This window comes from Procambarus clarkii, chromosome 92 (assembly GCF_040958095.1).
Source record: "Procambarus clarkii isolate CNS0578487 chromosome 92, FALCON_Pclarkii_2.0, whole genome shotgun sequence".
NCBI classification, from domain to species: domain Eukaryota; kingdom Metazoa; phylum Arthropoda; class Malacostraca; order Decapoda; family Cambaridae; genus Procambarus; species Procambarus clarkii.
The window spans coordinates 5,093,563-5,118,772 of NC_091241.1; the positions used below are offsets into that span (position 1 = coordinate 5,093,563).

At 45.5% G+C, this 25,210-nt stretch overlaps 1 protein-coding gene across 2 annotated transcripts; it reads left to right on the top strand.

Moving 5' to 3' along the window:
• The first annotated feature begins 1,233 nt into the window (after window positions 1-1,233).
• On the top strand, window positions 1,234-23,286 carry LOC123775125 (alpha-mannosidase 2C1). Of its 2 annotated transcripts, XM_069319186.1 has the most exons (18): window positions 1,234-1,366; window positions 1,589-1,732; window positions 6,129-6,370; window positions 6,953-7,094; window positions 7,823-8,018; window positions 9,039-9,240; window positions 10,018-10,275; window positions 11,239-11,387; window positions 11,515-11,670; window positions 12,098-12,331; window positions 12,912-13,081; window positions 13,231-13,428; window positions 15,105-15,343; window positions 16,329-16,636; window positions 17,006-17,181; window positions 18,715-18,796; window positions 19,700-19,828; window positions 20,687-23,286. In XM_069319186.1, exons 2-18 carry the CDS (start codon window positions 1,594-1,596, stop codon window positions 20,844-20,846), a joined length of 3,180 nt encoding a protein of 1,059 aa, XP_069175287.1. In that variant the 5' UTR covers window positions 1,234-1,366; window positions 1,589-1,593; the 3' UTR covers window positions 20,847-23,286. The 2 variants fall into 2 exon arrangements, with proteins under 2 accessions (XP_069175287.1, XP_045625976.2); XM_045770020.2 differs by lacking the exons at window positions 1,234-1,366; window positions 1,589-1,732; window positions 6,129-6,370 and adding an exon at window positions 6,383-6,406.
• Window positions 23,287-25,210: the final 1,924 nt, after the last annotated feature.

Sequence of the window (25,210 nt, forward strand, 5' to 3'; positions counted from 1 at the left end):
CTCCTTATGATTCCTCCTAATTTTCTCATTAATTTTATAATTATTATTATTATAATTAGCATTATTAATATTGTTATCATTATCCACTTTGTTATATCCTCTCATCCATGTGAATACTTGAGTCATGTCCACCCTTATTCTTTGTCTCGCGTGAGGGAGGCTCCTAATTCCTGGGATTACCTTGGTCGTCTTTATCTGTACAAGTTGGTGAACATATCAATTGTATAGCGGGGCGCCCACACTCAAGTCCATAATCTGAAGTAGGTGCTATATTGATAACAACAAAACTAAATATTTTTACCTTTCCAACATGATATTGGATAAAATATTATCATAACACGCTGATAAAAAAAAATGCATTCTTTACCAAAGTTTTAGCTGGGTGGTATTGGCTTAAGGTTATTCATTATCCTTAAGATACAGCAAGTTCAAGTACATTTATTGAGACAAATAAAATACATCTCAAAGGGATAGAGTAGCTTAGGCTATTTCTACCTAGCTAAAAAGATAAAAGATGTATAAAAGATACAGCTTTTGTCAGTAAAGTTACCTGACACTTCCCCCCCCCCACCCTTGAGCATCTTGAGGTTATCTTGAGATGATTTCGGGGCTTTAGTGTCCCCGCGGCCCGGTCCTCGACCAGGCCTCCACCCCCAGGAAGCAGCCCGTGACAGCTGACTAACACCCAGGTACCTATTTTACTGCTAGGTAACAGGGGCATAGGGTGAAAGAAACTCGGCCCATTGTTTCTCGCCGGCGCCTGGGATCGAACCCAGGACCACAGGATCACAAGTCCCGCGTGCTGTCCGCTCGGCCGACCGGCTCCCATAAACACACTAGAGGGGCGGTGCCTTCAGTAAGTTGTTTTTATTATTATTTTCTACCACAGACGTGGCCACACATTTACAATGCTAACCAGCATATATACATTTTCTTCTGTCCTCCATGGACAGGGTGAGAGATTTGTCAAACATACAGTTCAGGAATTTATTGACCAATCAACTACAGAAGGTGACTGTAGTGCTTTTAAAATGCCTTCAGTAAGTGAGTGGATCACACAAACTTTAGTAACAAGACAAAACATTGGCTGGTGGAGAGTGGCGTTGTAACTCGTTACAGTAGTGGAGCTCCCAACACCTGGTTCCAGTAGTGGCCTTCATCCATAGCAACGTCATTATCGGAAATATATATATATTGACTAACAAGTGTTATCATTAAGAAAATATCGATATCAAATAAACAGGTGCGACACAGATAGCGAAGCATATATAGGCTTGGTGGGGAGTGGTGCCTAACATTCAGCAGCTTACAGTAGCAGTGACTACTGCTATTGTCCTTAGAACCTGTTACCATAACCACTGCTGAGGTAAGTATAAACCACTTAATCCTTTGATTTGGTGTCGGACTTGAGGCCTTTGAAGCTACTCTGAAATGTATTTACTATACTACTTTACTATCCCTTTGAGATGTATTTTATTGTCTCAATAAACGTACTTGAACTTGCACCTCTGGAGGGTTATTAGATTAGGTTATGTTACGTTAGAATAGATTGGGTTAAAGATTACGTGGTAAAAATTACGTGTTTCAGCGAGGATGACTGACCCAGGGGTGCAGGCGAGCCTCCACAAGGACGTCACCACCACACTACCACGTATCTACAATTACTTCGCGGCCACCCGCTTCAGGGAGGTCAACCTCATCGACCGTCTTTATCCGGACATCCGTTCCGTGGGTCAGTCACAGTACCTGCCTGTCCGTACGGGAGGTGAACCCCTTTCTCAATCACTAAACTCATCCAGCTTGGTCATCTCATTTTATACATCATATACTCCGTGTAAACTGTAATCTGTATCTCCTTGTGCTCTCTCTCTCCGTGCAAATTAGATTATATATTACAAACCTTGTGAGCACACGGTCCCTTCCTTCAATATTTTCTATTAACATAAGTACTCATCACAACCTGTCACCAAGACCTCTTATCACAACCTGTCACCAAGACCTCTTATCACAACCTGTCATCAAAACATCTTATCACAACCTGTCATCATGAGCTCTTATTATAACCTTATCAAGACATCTTTTCACAACCTGTCAAAACCTGTTATTACAACTTATCAAGACCTCTTTTCAAGACCTCTTATCAGAACCTTTATTATTATTATTTATTATTATTATTATTATATTATTATTTATTATTATTGAAGATGTTAATTATTACATTTTGGCATGTAATAATTAACATTTAGAAGCAGTAGTAAATCATATGATAGCCTCATCACATACCACAAAGATATCAATGGGCTAAAAACTAAAGAAATTCAACTAATCCACTGTCAGAATTTTATGGCACATAAATTAATGATATATTAAACTCACTACGTACGTAGGGTTGAAGTTAAACCTGGCTTCTTAACCAGAGTTTTTCTGTGGAATAAATGGTGACTGGCATATATATATATATATATATATATATATATATATATATATATATATATATATATATATATATATATATATATATATATATATATATATTAATTTGGTACCAAAAATGATAAAACACAAGCAGCCACAAACCGTCCATTGACACTGTTGGAGACCGGGTGCCAGAGACCACTTCTAGTCGACACAATTAACAAGGTGTAGAGCTGGGCACAATATTTTCACATCATCAACTGAGAGGGACATGTTGGCGTCGCTGCCAGTTGATTGTTCAGTCTTGAATTTCTCCTATTTATGTCTTTTCATTCAGTATTAGTTTATTTAGTTTGCCACACACACTTCTTAAACTCCCGCACAAATCTCAACATGCCTGTAAGCAACAGTTGTTGTTCATACGACCAAACACAAGGTGTATGAGAGGTAGTGAGTCCGGGCGCTCTGGGGCGCCTCCACCACCGTGGTCACAACAGGCATGGAGCCGCCCGCCTCACACAGCACACGCTGGGTAATTGATTTTAATTTCTAATATATATATATGTATATAAACAATGTGCTTATTTATTATGATTAACACCTTAACACTAAATTATGGCGTATTTTATAAGTAATAATCAATATTAATGAGATCAAATTTAATTAGTATCATTAGTTTTGGTGTCATGATGCTGTATGTTGGTGCGTCTGTAAGCTGGCCGGCGTTATGAAGCCTATAATTATTATTATTATTGACACAATCTTTATTGACAAAATTGAATTACAATTTTGCCTAATCTGAGGAATTCAATTAGGTCTTATTAGAGTCAGGATAATGCTGGTATTCATTGTCACAGGACAGAGGGGTCATACACATACACAAGACTATAGGTCTAAACTGTAGGCTGAAGCATATATATATATATATATATATATATATATATATATATATATATATATATATATATATATATATATATATATATATATATATATATATATATATATATATTATGGTTACAATCAATGTTTCAATGTTCGAATATGTAATTACAACTTTCTATTGTGCACTGCCACACATGGGCCGGGATGGGTTCGTAAGAAATGCAGCTTAAAAATAATATAAATAAAATTGCTCTTCATTCTTTCAAATGGAAAAGCAAATTTAGGATAAATTATTAGGATGTCGTCCAGTATACCAGATTCAATGAAATAGTTACACAGTTGATGGTACAATAGGCCAGGAGATCTAAATTCTTTTACGGTTTCACTTTTAATAATATAGTGTTCTAGTGAATGCATTAAAGGTTTATCACAGAGTTTACAATCTGAGTACTGTATTCTGATAGTGGCTCAGCTTTACTAACCTGCCAGATGTGCCTATAGCCAAGGCGAATTCGCGCAATGACTACATCACATTGCCTGGTCCGGTTACTGTGCTGACCATACAAATACCTATTATTACAAAACTTGTCATAACTTTCAGTACTGCAGCTTTCAGGTCTCTGGGCATATTTTAGCTCTTTTAAATTTGAAGTAATTTCTTTAATTTCTATGTTTCTAATAATTGCATTAGATAGTCCAAAGTCATAATCAGTGTTTTCTTTCCTGCAAGCCTCATTGGCCAATCGATCTACGAAGTCATGTTTTCCAACTCCAACATGGGATGGGATCCACACAAATTTTATACTATAGTTATTATCATTCGCAAAAATTATTCCATTTAATATTACAATCTACTTCCGACATACATTGTGATGGGTTATTTAAAGACTGCAGAGCACTTTTAGAGTCACAGAATATCACTCCACCACCATTGAGCTTAAGGGGGCATATCGGTGTAAAATTAAAAGTGGTTCAATTTGCTTATAAATTTTTTTATGAAATGGTTATAGAAAGGGCTGCAGCTGGTCCAAATTTCATTATCACACCCTAAACAGAAAAGGAGAAAAAAAATAAACAACGAATTATGCAACGAATTTTCAAATTGTTTCAGGGAACACATGTGTCAACTAAAATCATTTCTATAACACTCAAATATTAAATTAAGCACATAATAAAGGATTGTAGTGATCAGTTTTATCAAAAAAGTGTTTAGTGCAATAATATAATTTTTCAAAGTTACCCTACTAAAAAAAATATGCAATATATGATATTTATAAATTTTTATAAAATCAACAAATAGACTTTGGACTAAAATGTCTACTAGAGTCTGTAGAAGCACAAACGCTACATATAAGGTGTAATTTGCATGTAAATTGATTAATAAATAAAAGCTCTGAAGTAATTTGAAGGTGTAAATTACTTTCCAGAGTAAAATAAAGATCCAAGTTCGGCCACCTGTAGCTGAGCTTGACTTCGACAGATTTCGTTCATAATTGGCACCCTTGCAGATAGGCATCCATTGAGCAAGGTGTGCAAGTTTCATGCAAATCCCTTGATAACAAACGAGAAAAAAAAATTGGCAAAAAAATAAATAAAAAAAAAATAAAAATAAAAAAAAAAATTTAAATATAAATATAATGAACATACATATTACAATGATTACAAGAGTTTGTGCTTCTACAGCACATAGTAGACATTTTAGTTGACACGTGTTCCCTGAGATTATTTGAGAATGTTGAACATTCGTTGCATAATACGTTGTGTATTTTTTTTCTCCTTTTCTGTTTAGGGTGTGATGGTGAAACTTGGACCAGTTGCAGCCCTTTCTATAACCATTTCATAAAAAAATTATAAGCAAATTGAACAATTTTAATTAATAACGATATTTTTCGATATGCCCCCTTAAGGTACTCAGTGGCTAGATAGATACCCAATAGCTCAGTCTGTGTCGTGCTTGCCCAGTCGTTCAGTCTCTGTGTACTAGACATGATCATTTCATTCCCTTTATGTACTGCACATGCACAACCTGTTCTACAAGTGCCTAATTGCACAGAACCATCAGTAAAGGCATAGGATTCAGTTGGTTTGAGATTTTGAAGATGACTGTCAATAGCTTCCAATGTTATAAGAGATGCTTGGCGGGGCGGGAGTTTACTCTTGGTAAACTCCATATAAATTGGTAATAAAATTAAACTGTAAATATTTTCCACACCTCTTATCACTGTGTCATCAAGACCCATTATCAGAGCCTGTCATCAACACCTCTTATCATACACTGTTATCGAAACCTGTTACACTGCTCTACAACAAAATGTTTCTGAAACAAATTTAGTCAATTCTTGACTAAATTGAGTCACTGAGATCTAAAATGATGTTTATAATTGTTGGTTAGTTCTAGTTTTCATCCAAAACGAGTCAAAGCTATTTTGCTGCTTAATTGGACTGTTTTGCCATCAATTCCATTGGGTTATGCAGCCCATATGAAGGAATCTTTTGACGACATGAAGAAGCTGTTGAGGTGTATAAAGTATGACGAACATGAGTGGCAGCTGTGTAGCGACTTGAAGGTTGTTGCTCTTGTGATGGGTCTGCAGAGTGGGTACACAAAGTGTTCTTGGTGAGTGGGAGAGTCGTGCGAGAGACTCCCACTGTCGTAACAGACCAGCCCCTCCCTCCATCATAGGAGCCGTTCCTCACAGCATGTTCTCAAGCTCATATTAAGGGGGATCTCGATAAATATAACAGGCTTCCGTTCCCCGACAACTTGAAACTAATATAACCTCCTTTCCCGGGCTTCCATTTGACTAACCTGAGGCTTCTCTCTACAGAGCTGTCACACTGGAGCGTCCCTGGGGGTGCCGGAGCATGGCAAGACTGGACCTTCCAGGAGATAGTGGCGCAGGAGTTCGCCCCCACCACTGTCGGGGAGAAGTTCGGCCCCACCTGGAGCACCCACTGGTTCAAGGTCACCTTCCAGGTCCCGGACGAGTGGGCGGGAGCTGAAGTGAGGCTTCGCTGGGGTTCCAACTCTGAGGCCGCCGTCTGGAGCCCTGAAGGTAGTATTCTCCAGGTGAGTGTCTGGAGCCCTGAAGGTAGTATTCTCCAGGTGAGTGTCTGGAGCCCTGAGGCACAGTGAGAAACACTGAGGCACATTGTGACTCAATGAGGCACACTAAGACACAATGAGGCACGGTGAGATAAAGGAAAGCTTTTGTAATAGCTAGAGAAATTTCGGTATCATTCTTCCCTTCTCTTCCTTTTTTTTCTCCTTTATTTTCCCTTCTCCCTCTCCCTCTCCTTCTGTTCCCACCCTCCTCATGTCACATAGGACGTGAGCTATATTTCTTGTTGAAGTTTTTATAAGTTCCTGGAGTTCAAAGGCTTTACTTTCCTCCACGTGAGTCAAGGATGAATGTCTTTGTATACATCCTACAGTGATCCTTTCAAGTAATTATCCTTTGGTGATACAACATTCAGTCGCTGTAGTATGGCGTCCTTAACTCTCACTCCTGTAGAGTTTATGTGATTATCGCTGTCAGGGCGAGCGCATTTTATTCCATAGTGGTTAACATCATGAACGTTATAAAGGGTTGTAAGGTAAGCGCTATAAATGGTAACAGCGGCGTCTGGTTCATTACACTTTGTGTTGCAGGGACTGTCTACAGGGGACGAGGACGCTCTCCGCACAGACTACACCATAACACAGTCCTATGAGGCCGGGTCGCCCCCCTACACCTTCTACGTGGAGATGGCCGCCAACCGCATTATGGGGGCCTCCTCTGGCGACCTTATAGGTCAGTCAACTCCCCCATGTCCATATAATCAACTCCCCCATGTTCAGCGTCAACTCCCTCGTCTCCATAGTCAAATGATATGAAATACCAACTTTTTATGTCAGGTACAATTCAATTAATCTGCAACTTTAATCCATGGCCAATAAGTTGTTATCTCATCTCCAGACACAAGGTCCATTCCACACTAAAGAACACTGATTTAAGATTATGCCCAGTCTGGTAGGAAGCTCTGCACACTGTGTCCCTAATCCCCACCTCTAGGCCTCCCCTGGCCAATGGCAAAACTAGGCCTACCTCTGGGGCACCCCAAAATCCAATCAACTGACTAGGGATTGATTGACCAGATGACTGGCACGCAAGAGCTAATCAAGGCTTAAGGCCAAACTCAAAGTGAAGGAAGACGTGACTTTCTCATAGCCTTCCAAGTGCTGAACAATATCCATAACATGACAATTTCTCGACTGTCTAACCATGTCGTACACATAGGAGAACAAGGAGAAGGAAAGAGGAGGTGGGCCTGAAGGACCAAACTGTTCTCCAGGGAGGGAAAGCGGGCGTCAAACCGCAAAAACTGACCCACTGAGAACTAAGTCTGAGAACAGAGAGGGAAGAATCAGGGGAGGAGAGAAGGGTGAAGGCAGAAAAGATAGGGGGAAATACAGGATAATAATATAGGTTCATATAGGTTGGCCAAGCTGTTACAACTCCCCTTGACACGCCCTCCCCAGACCCGCCTGACCCAGCGCTGTTCTTCACACTGAGCCGGGCTGAGATCGCGCGCCTCGACACCCGGGTGTACAAGCTGACGCGAGACCTCGAAGTCCTTCACCAGCTGGCTCAACAGCTGATCCCGGACCAGCGGGGGTATCAGGCTCTCTACACAGCCAACCAGATGGTTAATTCCATCACAGCTGGTGATGACAGGTGGGTCATTGGAGCCTCGAGCCCTCTCATGCTCTTACTGCCTTAGTACTATTTATTCAGTTGTCGTCCTTTACTTTCCATTCTTACCTGTTTCTCCTTCTCTTGAAACAATGTGTCTAAGCCTTGAAACTAAGGCTTGTGTCTCAGTCCCCTGCTGGAGAGGCCAGACCTAATGATCTGAACATAGTTACAACCACTCATCCTCCTGTTTAGATATTAGTTTCTGTAACTATGTGCATCATAGTACGAATATTGATGTACTAAGCAATTAGATAGTATAATTTTGCACTATTCACCTTATAGAGTCCGAAAAATGAAGCTAAACAAACAAATATTCCTAGGCCTAGTATAGCACACATACGTACTATATTAGGCCTCAAATAGCGTGTATTAGGCCTAGGGAGGTTAAGCTAGTTTAGTTTGTCTTTACCACATATAGAAAATCTTTTCCGGTTTGTCCAAATTCAATAGCACCAATTTCTACTTTCTAATTGCGTTGTAGGTCGGTATATGTACTATGTTCCTCAGGGTTACTATAAGTACTACGAAACACAGGAGGAAGGGCTGGATACACCTACAACCTTTGCTTCATGTACACATGGTGAAGGCAGCGCTCCCTCACACCATCACTACACGCCCAGCTCTTTTTGTGAGCCTCACCATCAGTGCTGCCTGATAGCCAGTCGTCTCCATCTTGCTTGACACAAACATGTTAATATCTCCAACCATATATAATTTCCAGTTAATCAGAAGGCTATCATCTTGTCCTTATATCCCAGCCCTTAATCTGTCCTCATATCCCAGCCTTTATAGTCTGTCCTCATATCCCAGCCCTTAATCTGTCCTCATATCCCAGCCCTTAGTCTGTCCTCATATCTCAGCTCATACTCCTTGTATCCCAGCTCCTAGTAAGTCGCCACATCACTTCCTAGTTTTACAGTCATACTAGTTAAGTGTTTACTTCTGATAACTGCCTTACCTTCTCACCCAACATGGCGATCTTCTGTGTGGATGGCTCAGCGGGGCTAGCGATCTAGCCGACCAATACCTGGCCAAGGGTAACGGGGCGCGGGCCCACACCTTGGCCGCGATAGGCAACTGTCACATCGACTCGGCATGGCTCTGGCCTTACTCTGAGACCAAGAGGAAGGTCGCTCGAAGCTTCTCCTCTCAGCTCAAACTCATGGACGACTACCCAGAGTTCATCTTCGTGGCTTCACAGGTGAGTGGGACGCCAGGCAAGTGTCTGTGAGACCGGGCAGGTGCCCGCGAGGTCAGGCAGGCGCCCGCGAGGCCAGGCAGGCGCCCACGAGGCCAGCCAGGCGCTCGCGAGGCCAGGCAGGCGCCCGCGAGGCCAGGCAGGCGCCCGCGAGGCCAGCCAGGCGCCCGCGAGGCCAGGCAGGCGCCCGCGTGGCCAGGCAGACGCCCGCGAGGTCAGGCATTCGCCCGCGAGGCCAGGCAGGCGCCCGCGAGGCCAGGCAGGCGCCCGCGAGGCCAGGCAGGCGCCCGCGAGGCCAGGCAGGCGCCCGCGAGGCCAGCCAGGCGCCCGCGAGGCCAGGCAGACCTCGTAGAGGTGAGGTTAGGCAGAGGTGAGGTTAGGCAGAGGTGAGGTTAGGGAGAAGTGAAATTAGACAGAGGTTAGATTAGGTAGACAAAAAAAATAGTTATGACAAATCCCAAATGTTGAGTGGTATAACTGCAGCAGAAAACAAGGTCAGGATTCAGCAAGCATTTACACAACCACTCACGAAACATGTACATCTTCCCCTCAATCACAGCGGCTTTGTATACACATTAAACAACTTATGAACGAAGCACTACAAAGTTGTCAATAACACAATAACATTAGGTTGTGAAGCTTCCAAGCCCGTAAACTATTTAATAAATGTAAACAAAACCGCAAATGACTGTTGCATGATGTACAGGTTTCGTAAATGTTTGATGACTCGTAGCCCGGGGTAAGGTAGGCAGAGAGTACAGAAAAATACTACTCGTACAGGCCCAGCAGTGGGCGTGGTGCAAGCAGTACTATCCCGAGTTGTTCGAGAGGGTGAAGGCGAGAGTGGCGGAGGGAAGGTTCCTGCCTGTGGGCAGCACCTGGGTGGAGATGGATGGCAACATCCCCAGCGGCGAGTCCTTCGTCAGGCAGTTCCTCCACGGCCAGCGCTTCTACCAGCAGGAACTCGGCATCACCTGTAAGGAGTTTTGGCTTCCTGATACCTTCGGCTACTCTGCTCAGATCCCAGCTCTCATGAAGGTCAGTGCTACAACTTGGGTATGAGAACGTCCACACCTTTCATGTTGCCTTAGATATACAGTGTGACGGTGCTGGCGTGAGTGTGACGGTGCTGGCGTGAGTGTGACGGTGCTGGCGTGAGTGTGACGGTGCTGGCGTGAGTGTGACGGTGCTGGCGTGAGTGTGACGGTGCTGGCGTGAGTGTGACGGTGCTGGCGTGAGTGTGACGGTGCTGGCGTGAGTGTGACGGTGCTGGCGTGAGTGTGACGGTGCTGGCGTGAGTGTGACGGTGCTGGCGTGAGTGTGACGGTGCTGGCGTGAGTGTGACGGTGCTGGCGTGAGTGTGACGGTGCTGACGTGAGTGTGACGGTGCTGGCGTGAGTGTGACGGTGCTGGCGTGAGTGTGACGGTGCTGGCGTGAGTGTGACGGTGCTGACGTGAGTGTGACGGTGCTGGCGTGAGTGTGACGGTGCTGGCGTGAGTGTAACGGTGCTGACGTGAGTGTGACGGTGCTGGCGTGAGTGTGACGGTGCTGGCGTGAGTGTGACGGTGCTGGCGTGAGTGTGACGGTGCTGGCGTGAGTGTGACGGTGCTGGCGTGAGTGTGACGGTGCTGACGTGAGTGTGACGGTGCTGGCGTGAGTGTGACGGTGCTGGCGTGAGTGTGACTGTCCCACATAACATCTACGGTATGAAATCGTTCAGTAACTTTAATTACATACAACAGTTTGAAAATCTAATTGACGAGTAGACGATAAGATAGTCAGTATAAGGGGAGACAGAGAAGGGAGACAGGGAGAGGGAGATGTTAGACAGAACGGCTGACAGACCGTAAAATAACATAATGTGTGGTAGACATGAAGCCACAACAAGCAGCAGGGAAGCAAGGTCGTGATTTGTGGTTGATTCAGAGAGGTGAAATTGAACGGAGTGGTTGAGGGGGTGGTAGAGGAAGGTTGTGTAATATGTGGATGTGTTGTTGCAGCACGTGGGGCTGACCAGGTTCCTCACCCAGAAGCTCAGCTGGAACACCGTCAACAAGTTCCCTCACCACAACTTCGTGTGGGAGGGTATTGACGGCACGCCCGTCCTCGCTCACTTCCCTCCCGGTGAATCCTACGGCATGTCTGTCAAGTGAGTCCCTCCGTCATGCCTGGTAACACTGACCCCGTGTCCTAGTCCTCTACACCACACCTGGTAACATTGTCCCCGTGTCCTACCCCTGCATGTCACACCTGGTAACACTGTCCCCGTGTCACAGGGTGGAGGAGGCGGCGCACACCGTGGACAACTTGCAGGACAAGGGACGTGTCTCCATCTCAGCATTCCTCTTCGGCTACGGGGACGGGGGCGGCGGCCCCACCCAAGATATGCTGGAAAGGACACGCCGACTCAAGGACACGGACGGCTGCCCCAAGTATGTCCAAACTTCGGATACTTTGCGGAAAAGTTCTTTGGAACCTCATGTTATGTCATTAGAACTTGCGGAAGGAAGGTGTGGGTAGTAAATAAAAGGCAGGGTTGTCTGATGGGAAAGTGGAGGAGAAATAGATGGGAGAGGGAGCAGTGAGAAGAACAGAAAGAAGGGGGGAAGGGAAGGGCGAGGTATGGAGGGAGAGAGTGATAGATAGGGGGGAAAGAGGTAAAGGGAGGAGAGAGGGTGTTATAAGGGAAGAGAGTGGGAGACTGGAAGAAAATGAGACCTGCCAGGTACCCCATATATTGTTTTATATAATAGTTACCACTTTAAAACTTGGTTATTAAGGTTTTTGGCTGAACACACTCAAAGTTATATCTAAACCATTCCACACCAAGTGCTCAAGCTCCAGCCTCCGTTATCCCAGGATGCAAATGATGACCCCGGACGAGTTCTTCGGCCAGTTGGAGAAAGAGCAGCACAACCTGTGCAGGTGGGTCGGCGAGCTCTTCCTGGAGCGCCACAACGGCACCTACACCACACAGGCGGCCATGAAGAGGCTGTGTCGTCAAGCAGAGTTTCGTCTGAGAGATGCCGAGTTCCTCCTGACGCAGGCCGTGGCGGTCCTGGGCATCAGCACCACCTCTCTACTCCTGAAGCAGTACGTGTAGACTTGGAGAGTTGTATAGCGATGAGGGGGCGTTGATGTAGTGCAGGGGTGGTTGATGTAGTGCAGGGGGGGTTGATGTAGTGAGCTGGGGTATTGATGTAGTGCAGGGGTGGGTGATGTAGTACAGGGGTGGTTGATGTAGAGAACTGGGGCGTTGATTTAGTGCAGGGGTGCTTGATGTAGAGAATTGGGGCGTTGATGTAGTGCAAGGGTGGTTGATGTAGAGCTGGGGCGTTGATTTAGTGCAGGGGTGGTTGATATAGAGAGCTGGGGCGTTGTTGTAGTGCAGGGGTAGTTAATGTAGAGCTGGGGGCGTTGATTTAGTGCAGGGAATGATGATGTATAGAGCTGTAGAGAGCTCTACATCAGAGCGTTGATGTAGAGAGCACATGGAGCACACGTCAGCAGGGAGGGTGTAGATGCGTTAGTCGTCAACATAGGAGAGTGTAGATGCATCAGACGTCAAGGCAGAAGGGTGTAGTTACTGCTGACCACCGGCAGGAGAGAGAGAGAGAGAGAGAGAGAGAGAGCGAGTGAGAGGCAGGTCTCAGTGTAATACCTGCCGCCACAGGAGCCTGGAGACGCTGGAGGGGGCCTGGAAGAAGGTGATGCTCAACCAGTTCCACGACGTCCTCCCAGGCTCGGGAATTGCTCTCATCTACCCGGAAGCGGAGAGGCTGTACCAGGAGGCCATGGAGGCCGCCCTCGCCGTCTGGAACGCTGCCGCTGACGCCATCTTCGGTGAGTGCGTTCTGCGGCCATGTTATATTGTGGCCATGTTGTACTGTGACCATGCTATACTATGTCCATGTTAATGTGGCCAAGTTATACTGTGGCCATGTCACCACGGAGAGAGGAGGTGACTCAACCCATGTGTGTGGCCATGACAGGCAGTGACGGGGAGAAGACGCAGGTGGCCCTCAACACGCTGCAGTGGGCCCGGACGGAGGTGGTGAAGGTGGCGTCGTCGACGGCGCAGAAGGGGGCACAGCGAGCGGAGGACGGCCTCCAGTATGCCCTGGTGGCGGCCCCGCCCATGGGTAGTGCCCCTGCCCAAGCCATCGTGCCCTCCACTCCAGTCACTGTAGGTCAGTACCTGTCACACAGTACACATAGTACCATTACAACCCATGACTTATATATGTCTACTTCGATGTTCAATAAGTTCAACGGTGGTGTTCATAGTTCAAGAGAAATCATCGTTGAACGCTGCCTTGGGAAAATCTACGATATGAAGCCACACAGGTTACGTAAAATAGAACATGGGCTACTGCCAGGATAGTATAGTAATAGACCACACTAGCAGAGAGAACACTGATAGACCACACTAGCAGAGAGAACACTGATAGACCACACTAGCAGAGGGAACACTGATAGACCACACTAGCAGAGAGAACACTGATAGACCACACTAGCAGAGAGAACACTGATAGACCACACTAGCAGAGAGAACACTGACAGACCACACTAGCAGAGAGAACACTGATAGACCACACTAGCAGAGAGAACACTGATAGACCACACTAGCAGAGAGAACACTGATAGACCACACTAGCAGAGAGAACACTGACAGACCACACTAGCAGAGAGAACACTGATAGACCACACTAGCAGAGGGAACACTGATAGACCAAACTAGCAGAGGGAACACTGATAGACCACACTAGCAGAGGGAACACTGATAGACCACACTAGCAGAGAGAACACTGATAGACCACACTAGCAGAGAGAACACTGACAGACCACACTAGCAGAGGGAACACTGATAGACCACACTAGCAGAGGGAACACTGATAGACCACACTAGCAGAGAGAACACTGATAGACCACACTAGCAGAGAGAACACTGACAGACCACACTAGCAGAGGGAACACTGATAGACCACACTAGCAGAGGGAACACTGATAGACCACACTAGCAGAGAGAACACTGATAGACCACACTAGCAGAGAGAACACTGATAGACCACACTAGCAGAGAGAGAACACTGATAGACCACACTAGCAGAGGGAACACTGATAGACCACACTAGCAGAGAGAACACTGATAGACCACACTAGCAGAGAGAACACTGATAGACCACACTAGCAGAGAGAACACTGATAGACCACACTAGCAGAGGGAACACTGATAGACCACACTAGCAGAGAGAACACTGATAGACCACACTAGCAGAGAGAGAACACTGATAGACCACACTAGCAGAGGGAACACTGATAGACCACACTAGCAGAGGGAACACTGATAGACCACACTAGCAGAGAGAACACTGATAGACCACACTAGCAGAGAGAGAACACTGATAGACCACACTAGCAGAGAGAGAGAACACGGAGAACAACTGGACTGTGATCGACGGTGTTCAACACCTGGCCGGCCGCTGTGAGAGGAGGCGAGTGACTATGGTCATGGGAAGCGTCACAACCTTCGCTTCCTTCGCTGTAAACAAAACAATATAACAGTATTATACAGGAAGAATAAATGACCTTAAATGACGAAACCTGTACATCTATCCTCAATCATGGTGGGTTTGTTAACATCTGTTAAACAGTTAATGGGCTGCGAAGTACCTCGAGACTGTTTATAACAATATCAAACTAGAGTTGTGAAATTTCAAGGCTATAAAACATTGAGACAAATGTAAAGAAAACCGCCATGAGTCAAGAAAGATATGCAGGTTTCGTAATTGGCTGCGTAAATGCTTGGTGTATGGTGGCCCAGGTAATATGACTTGTCTCTCTCCCCCTTGATGTGGCGTGACAGAGGTGGTGGACGGGGTGGTGGTGGTGGACAACGGCCTCCTGAGGGCCGAGATCAACTCCTGGGGTCAGGTCATCAGCCTCGTGGTCGCTGGCGACGATAGGGACGTCTTCAGGAAAGCGGACGGTACCCAGCTGGCGGGGAACCAGTTGGTGCTCTTTGACGACCAACCCATCTACTGGGACGCTTGGGACGTTATGGACTACCACCTGGAGACACCCACAGTTCTTAATGTTGAGGGGGTATGTCTTGTACACCCACAGTTCTTAATGTTGAGGGGGTATGTCTTGTACACCCACAGTTCTTAATGTTGAGGGGGTATGTCTTGTACACCCACAGTTCTTAATGTTGAGGGGGTATGTCTTGTACACCCACAGTTCTTAATGTTGAGGGGGTATGTCTTGTACACCCACAGTTCTTAATGTTGAGGGGATATGTCTTGTACACCCACAGTTCTTAATGTTGAGGGGGTATGTCTTGTACACCCACAGTTCTTAATGTTGAGGGGATATGTCTTGTACACCCACAGTTCTTAATGTTGAGGGGGTATGTCTTGTACACCCACAGTTCTTAATGTTGAGGGGGTATGTCTTGTACACCCACAGTTCTTAATGTTGAGGGGGTATGTCTTGTACACCCACAGTTCTTAATGTTGAGGGGGTATGTCTTGTACACCCACAGTTCTTAATGTTGAGGGGGTATGTCTTGTACACCCACAGTTCTTAATGTTGAGGGGGTATGTCTTGTACACCCACAGTTCTTAATGTTGAGGGGATATGTCTTGTACACCCACAGTTCTTAATGTTGAGGGGGTATGTCTTGTACACCCACAGTTCTTAATGTTGAGGGGGTATGTCTTGTACACCCACAGTTCTTAATGTTGAGGGGGTATGTCTTGTACACCCACAGTTCTTAATGTTGAGGGGGTATGTCTTGTACACCCACAGTTCTTAATGTTGAGGGGATATGTCTTGTACACCCACAGTTCTTAATGTTGAGGGGGTATGTCTTGTACACCCACAGTTCTTAATGTTGAGGGGATATGTCTTGTACACCCACAGTTCTTAATGTTGAGGGGGTATGTCTTGTACACCCACAGTTCTTAATGTTGAGGGGGTATGTCTTGTACACCCACAGTTCTTAATGTTGAGGGGGTATGTCTTGTACACCCACAGTTCTTAATGTTCAGTTGAGAAAGATACGAACCGCTTCCCGTCTCTCCCACAGTCAGGATACGCAGTGACGCCAGTGACAGTGGTGGAGTCTGGTCCTGTGATGGCGAGGCTTCGTTGGGGGATCACCATCAGTCCAAACTCCTCCCTCACCCAGGACATTGAGCTTGCCGCCGCCTCCCCCTACCTCACCTGCAGTACCTCCGTCACCTGGGGCGAGAACAGAAAGTTCCTGAAAGCCGTCTTCGACACCAACATTCGCGCGCAAAACGCCAGCTTCGACATCCAGTTCGGTCACCTGCAGCGCCCCACACACGTCAACACATCCTGGGACTCCGCCAGATATGAAGTCTGCGGACACAAGTGAGTTGCCTTCAGCGCCCTCTCCCTCAGCTCCCGTGCTTCTCTCTCTCTCTTCAGCTCGCACGTACATCGAGGCTGCTCGTCATCAAAGATGAGTTGGTTACTCATCCACACTCAGGCTTCAAGACGGTTGTATGTTTTAAATTCACGTATATAATTTTTAATTTTCACACCTGGTATACGAATCAACATCACACAGGAAGAATGTTCACCACACCAGGTAGATGGTTCATTACAATCTCCCAGCGGATATCAAGGGTTGTGTTATAACCCCTCCCACCTCCCTCCTCTTGTTTGTTTTACTCTGAGAGAATTTGTATCAACCTGTTATCCTGGTAGGTTTATTACTGGTTGTGTGTGTTTGTGCAGATGGGCGGATCTGTCTGAGCCAGACTGGGGGATGGCTCTCCTCAACGACAGCAAGTATGGCTGGATGGCTCGCGGCCACCAGCTCTCCCTCTCTCTGCTCCGCTCACCCAAGGCTCCGGATGACACTGCAGACATGCGCCACCATACCTTCCAGTACGCCATCCTGCCCCACACAGGTGAGCAACCATGCCTTCCAGTAGGTGATTTAGAAATGTTAAACATTCTCAATAATTTGCATGAAGTACTGAGTGTATTCGGGCCGTAAAAGATCGTTGCACTTTCTCCAAGTCAGGCATCATTCCAGCTTTGAACGAGGCTGTTATTGTTTAAGAATATTCAACCCGAAAGAGAACCACTATCTTATTATTACTCTTCCTTCTGCTGGGGTCGTACTTGCCCTTGATGGGGTGGTTCTTCACCTGCCCCGACCACGGCGGTCTACGGGTTTGGGGTCCCTGTGCCTTCTTTTACCAGCTTCTAGGTAAACTCCGGAGCTGGAGCCCCCTGGGGCAGTTCGTTGTTGCCTTCAATCTCGTTCTGATTGAAGGTAACTCATTGCCTTCAATCTCATTCAGAGACTGAGTTGCTCGAAGGCAACTCATTGCCTTCAATCATCTCCGGCCCCGACCACGGCGGTCTCCGGGGTTGGAGGTCCTTGTGCCCTTTTTCACCAACTTCGAGGTCATCCCAGGAACTCACAGTTCCTATGACGGCGCTGGAACCAGTCGTATTGGCGTTTGCCTTTCCATTGGAGCCTTTCGGCGCCGTGGAAAGGGTGGACTTGCTGCTTGGGTAACAGCTTCTTCCCTGTATCAACCTACCCTGGCTTTGCGCCCTGGAGAAGCCACTCCAGACGGACAACCAGAGCGCAACTCCATAGTCTCCTGAGACTGATGGATGCCTATTACTACCACTACTCTCAAATATTGTATATTGTTTTTCTTTGTATAGTGTTTTGACTATTTGATATGTGGTTACATTTTTATATTTTCGTTTTTACCATAGTGCAGACGCTGGAACTTTTCGTTGAACATTGTATTATTTTCTGTGGCCCATCTGAAGGCATGATTTACGTCAGTTCGAAGGTTTGCTGTGTCCTCTATATTGTTTACCTCATCAAGATCCTAGTGTCATCTGCAGACGATGATGCGGTACTCTAGTTTGTGTCCTTGTCTATGTACAATATGAGAATGAGAAAAGGTACTGGAGCAAGCATAGTACCCTGGGGGGAACTGAGCATTACAAGGAGGATCATTCGGATTTTATTTGTTGACTATTACTCTTTGGGTTCTGTCGTTAGGAAATTACAGATCTTTTATTGTACTTCCAGGAATACGGGGCCGTTGCGCAGTGCGCGGGCATTTTGTCTAGGGCTACTTCATAGTCCAGGTGGGGAAGGGGGGAGGGTCGTATGCGGTTAAGACAGTGACAAATTATCCTTTAATATAATATATTATCATTTTGTATCATACTGCTCCTCTTCCCTGCCATACTGACTTTGTTATCAATGTGCATTGTTCCGATCTATCATTCGCCATCACAACATTATTCGAGCCGCCTTCTTATCCTTAATGATACTTCGTCTTCACTATTCTACCCTTTATTCTTACCGTTCCATCTCCCTCCATCCCGCTAGTCTTCCTCTCTCAGCTCCTCTATCCTCTCCCCTGCAACACTGTACCAACCATCCTATTCTCCATCCCGGACAGGAACGCTGCAGGAGGCTGAGGTGGTCAGGCGAGGGTACGAATTCAACAACCCTCTGACTCTGCTCCAGGTGCCCCAGGACAGGTGAGTCCCCCCCCTCTGACTCTGCTCCAGGTGCCCCAGGACAGGTGAGTCCCCCGCCCTGACTCTCCTACAGGTGCCCCAGGACAGGTGAGTCCCCCCCCTCTGACTCTGCTCCAGGTGCCTCAGGACAGGTGAGTCCCCCCCCCTTGACTCTCCTACAGGTGCCCCAGGACAGGTGAGTCCCCCCCCTCTGACTCTGCTCCAGGTGCCTCAGGACAGGTGAGTCCCCCCCCCTGACTCTCCTACAGGTGCCTCAGGTCAGGTGAGTCCCCCCCCTGACTCTGCTCCAGGTGCCCCAGGACAGGTGAGTCCCCCCCCCCCCGACTCTCCTACAGGTGCCTCAGGTCAGGTAAGGTTAGGCCTGATAAAGACAGGTAAGGTGGCGCCTGATAAAGACAGGTAAGGTGGCGCCTGATAAAGACAGGTAAGGTGGCGCCTGATAAAGACAGGTAAGGTGGCGCCTGATAAAGACAGGTAAGGTGGCGCCTGATAAATAACCATTCCCCAATTGTATATTACCGCCCATTATGTGTTCACGGCTCTTATTCACCTCATAATAAACCATTATGGGTCCCTGTGGCACAGTAGTGTACGTCCTCGGCTCGCAACCGAGAGACCCGGGGTTCAGTTCCCGGGCGGGACAGAAACGGTTGGGCACGTTTTCTTCCTCCTGATGCCTTTGTTCACCTAGCAGTAAATACGTACCCCGGGAATCAGTAATTGGCTGTCCCCCGACAACGGGAATTATTATCACAATAAAAATAATAATTATTATTTATTACTATTATCATCATTGTTATTATATAACATGGTTCTAATATGGTTCTTAAACACTGGCACCTCAATGTGTACCACTGATCACTACCCCGCGTTGGCTGGTGCGGTGTACCGTTGTACCGCCAGGGCGGAGTGGTCTGCGGTGAGCGTGGAGGGTACCGGGGCCGTGGTACACACCGTCAAGCCCGCCGAGGACGGTACAGGTGATGTCATCCTGCGCCTCTATGAGAGCAACGGGGCGAAGACCAAGATAACGTGAGTACTGCTTTCTCTCTCTCACTATGGTACCTCCCTGTGTCTCATCTCTCACTGGTACCTCCTTGTGTCTCATCTCTCACTGCTACCTCCCTGTGTCTCATCTCTCACTGCTACCTCCCTGTGTCTCATCTCTCACTGCTACCTCCCTGTGTCTCATCTCTCACTGGTACCTCCCTGTGTCTCATCTCTCACTGCTACCTCCCTGTGTTTCATCTCTCACTGGTACCTCCCTGTGTCTCATCTCTCACTGCTACCTCCCTGTGTTTCATCTCTCACTGGTACCTCCTTGTGTCTCATCTCTCACTGCTACCTCCCTGTGTCTCATCTCTCACTGCTACCTCCCTGTGTCTCATCCTTCTCTCAGTAGTACCTCATTGTCTCATCTCTGTACTACCACTAAATCCATGTCTCACATCAGCGCCTCCATTCCGTATCTCTTAAATTATATAATTTCTTTGCTGCTGCTTCCCTGTATTCTGTCCACATGTTAAGAATAATTTTAAACAAATGTCAACTATTAATAACTAGTTCAAAATGTAATTGTTTAGCTTAAAGATCGTTGTAGAGCAGCTGGTGAGCCCATTATGTGACAGTCAGGCCCCGCCCACACGCGCAGTACGGCAGCCAAAATATAATCATTAAACTGACCTCAGTTACTAAGATTGTTAATATAACGCGAAATTTAGTATTAGCGTATATTTCTTCATACATAATGATATGCAACCCAGAATCTTAGCCAAGTGTCTCAGGTTGGTGATGCTGTAGGTGGTGGTGGGTGCACGTGACCTAGTGGCTACGTTCTTCAAAAAATATATATATATTTCGTAATGAATGGTGGTGTGTTTCTGCCCACAGGCTGAAGTTGTGGTGGCGGGTGTCGTCAGTGGCGGAGTGTGACGGGCTGGAGGTGGGCGGGGCAGCCCTGCCCTTCACCCTGTCTGACGGAGTGACCACCATTCCTCTCTCCCTGGCTCCCTTCACCATTCGCGCCCTCAGGCTCTCCCTGCTGGCCTAGTCCTCAGGCTCTCCCTGCTGGCCTAGTGCTGGCCCCAGGGCCCTAGTCTGGTGCTAAAGATAGGGCGGACCCACCACATAAAAAAATCACCGGACGACACTACTTAATCCTTTTACATTTGTATTCTGATTTAAAATTAAAACACAATGAACATAGTTTTAAAAGAAGGGCATACCTGCTATTTTGTATGTCAAATCAGAACTCAATAACAAAATTTTACACTAGGCTAATAAATCTATATTATATTTAAAATCAAACATATTATGAATTATGTATATGTGTGTTATTTACTTATTTGTTAATTTTAAACGTAAAATAACAAGAAAATGCAGCAATGTGAAGATGTATGAAGCGACTACAACAGTCTCTGGTGTTGGCTTCATTCTTGTAAAGTAATTAATCACTTCATTATAATCGGTAACAACGGTGAGGGACGGTAGCCCCGGACGACCTGTCGTCTCCCACTGTAGACGGACGGCAGCACTGTGTGTTACCGTCTCCCACTGTAGACGGACGGCAGCACTGTGTGTTACCGTCTCCCACTGTAGACGGACGGCAGCACTGTGTGTTACCGTCTCCCACTGTAGACGGACGGCAGCACTGTGTGTTACCGTCTCCCAATGTAGACGGACGGCAGCACTGTGTGTTACCGTCTCCCACTGTAGACGGACGGCTGCACTGTGTGTGTTACCGTCTCCCACTGTAGACGGACGGCAGCACTGTGTGTGTCTGTCTTCCACTGTAGACGGACGGCAGCACTGTGTGTGTTACCGTCTCCCACTGTAGACGGACGGCAGCACTGTGTGTTACCGTCTCCCACTGTAGACGGACGGCTGCACTGTGTGTGTTACCGTCTCCCACTGTAGACGGACGGCAGCACTGTGTGTTACCGTCTCCCACTGTAGACGGACGGCTGCACTGTGTGTGTTACCGTCTCCCACTGTAGACGGACGGCAGCACTGTGTGTGTCTGTCTCCCACTGTAGACGGACGGCAGCACTGTGTGTGTTACCGTCTCCCACTGTAGACGGACGGCAGCACTGTGTGTGTGTCCGTCAACATCAATTTGATATTCAAAATTTTTTTTTCTCAAATATAAGATAACATTTTTTCCTACCAGAAGGTACTGAATAGTTATGCCAAACTTAGGTTAGATAGTTAGGGTTTGTTGTCTGTTTTGCATTTGCAGTTCGAGGATGGAGCATTGAGAGACGTGCGATTCGAGCTGAGGACGTGATCGAAGTACTGCTCGAGAAAAGTACATGAGTCATCCAGCCCGTCCTCAGACCAAAACCATTACTATGAGAAACCGCACCCCCCTCAAACCGATGGTCTGAAAGTCTATTACGTTTCAAGTAATAATTTACATGTAAACTGGCAAATGAATCTTTCTCGTAAAGAGATTATTCAAAAGTTATAACTTTAACTCTTACAACAATGTAAGAACTCTTTTATATATAAATAAATACAAAATTTAATGATATAAAACGTTAGTTTAAAATATAAAAGTGTATGCTGAAAACTTTTTCTTTAAAGCATTTTCTGTAAACGGGATTTTCGGGTACACTGAAACAGTTTTCAATTGCCATATTTCACATTATAGTCAATAATACATAATTTTAACGTAACGAATCGTGATGAAACTTAACCTAACTAAATCTAGCCATGGATAGTAAGTAGATAATAGCACAAATTATGCAGTCATTCTCAATCCATTCCCTTGAGGGGATCTCCCTGAGTACAGGTTATCATCAGTCAGCACACCCTCATCAACAAACGCCAAATGCTCGTTAATCCATCCGCCAAACCACATTCATGAACGATCAACGGTTTACACACGACTCACAACTGATGACGTCCGATCACTTCTCGAACTGTGCTTCACTGATTACCCGCGCCACTGTAATGCTTCACCCACGTACAGATAATAATAAATAATCACCAGAAACCAATATAATTTTTGTTAAGATATTTGGCAAAACAGAAACCAAAAAGCAACCGGTTTCCTGCTCCAGCGCCTCGGTGTCGCGGTCCAGGGGGAAATACCTCAGGTGAATTGTGTACACACTTCCCAAGATGTTTTTGAACCTCTTGATTCAAAGAGGTTCACATATCAATGATTTACATGTATTTTTATGTGTGTGTGTGTGTATTTTGTAAGGTGCAAAAAACTGTAAAATTAAAAAAAAATGGAGTGTTGAAGGATAAATTCAAGGGGGGGGGGAGACCACAAGGTTTTGCCTGAAAACCTTCTCTTCTCTTCTCTGAGACTATGGGTCCTTATGACATTATGTTATTATATAATAACACGGTACATGTTATTATAATGTGGACACTGTCAGTGAAGCTACCTACTTATGGCCAAATGCTGAAAGTCATTATCGAAGCAGATACATTGTATACACAAATTAATGATTAAAAAAATAATATTACATTCAAAATTTATTTTACTGAACCTATATTGACATAAATTCTGTTGAACGAAAATAATGAGCATTATAATAACAATAGATCTTTGGTAGAGTTAGAGTTTACTAAGAACTCTATGGCATGAGGTTCTGAGAACTCTAAGGTATGAGGTTCTGAGAGCTCTAAGATATGAGGTCATAGGTCATCATAACAGACTTACCGTTGTTAAGATACACTTCCACTACGCGGAGAGGCACTTATAAGAGTTAGCAAGGAACCGGTAGAGAAGTTGAGACGTACAGTCACCATGCAGCCTAGTCTCCTCCACCTTTGTGATTGTAGGCTGACTCTCACAGGGATGAGTATGAGCCTGGGGCAGTTGTCAGGACAATCAATGATGCTCGTATTTTGAATAAGAGTCCATAAAACAACTGAGCCTATATTCTTAATTTTATATTAAGCTGTTAGTCATATATATTTCTCGAGTTGAGAGATTCATTACCTGCAGTTATCTGCCATATTACGGTACTCTATGATGGTTATTTCATGCTGTCTGTACATATATGTTTCTCAGTTCTAAACATACACTAGTGCTTTCTGGCCTTTGAGTGTCAGTAATTGCTTGTCAGTTCCCCTAGTTTCTTAAAATAAGTTGTGTGGTTTGACAATAGAGATTGGCAGGCTCAGATGACATCACAATCATCCATGCCTAAATGATCGGCAAAGCATGATGACCAATAAACTACCACGTAAGATGAGTATGGGGTGCACAATAAACAACCATTCACAGGATGATGAGCATATAGGGTGCACAATGAACTAACACCCACACGATGAGTATGGGGCGAACAATGAACTACCGCTCACACGATGAGTATGCAGTGAATAATGAACTACAGCTCACAGATAGTAATTTTCACTAAATAAACAAAAGGAATATAATTCTGTAAAAAAAATCACAGCAGATATCATCAGTTTTACAAGTTTAGTCAATAATGTTCAATAATAGCAAGACATAGGTTGACATTTAGGAGGCAAAGTAGGTTACATGGAGTTTTTTTTTTTTTTTTTTTTTTTTTTTGAGATATATACAAGAGTTGTTACATTCTTGTACAGCCACTAGTACGCGTAGCGTTTCGGGCAAGTCCTTAATCCTATGGTCCCTGGAATACGATCCCCTGCCGCGAAGAATCGTTTTTTCATCCAAGTACACATTTTACTGTTGCGTTAAACAGAGGCTACAGTTAAGGAATTGCGCCCAGTAAATCCTCCCCGGCCAGGATACGAACCCATGACATAGCGCTCGCGGAACGCCAGGCGAGTGTCTTACCACTACACCACGGAGACTGCTATATCTCTTAAACTGATTGTGAGAGAGACAGTCTTTGACGTGATTGGGAAGGTCATTCCACATTTTGGGAACCTTATGGGCAGAACATTTCTACTTTTGTAAGTCACACTCTTATAATATTTCAAATAGATATTCCTGCCCGAAGCGCTATGCGTGTTAGTGGCATTGTAAGGATGTAAAAACATCAATGTTATGTACTCTCACTAACCCAATTTACCTTCTTGTATATATATATTAATAAATTAGATAAATAAATATAAATCGGGTATAAGAGGGTCTTAGTTTACGCGAGTTCCGCCGTCAGACCGACTGCGGGTGTCTGCTGGGTTGAGTGTCCGTCGTGGGACCTGAGCCACTCTCGAGATTGGGCTACAAATAGCGAATTGGGCTACTTTTGAGAGTCCGCGCTCCCAAATTTTTAATTTCGCTACTTGCTACTTTTTGGGCTAATTTAAAAGCCAGCAGATGTGCTAATTTGGGCTATTAAAGTTAAGAATGTACGATTGCGAGTTACACGAAAGTAACTAAGCTATAAATAATTGTAATTAATAATAATTGTAAATAATAATTAATACTAAATAACATTATGTAATAAATTAGTCCCA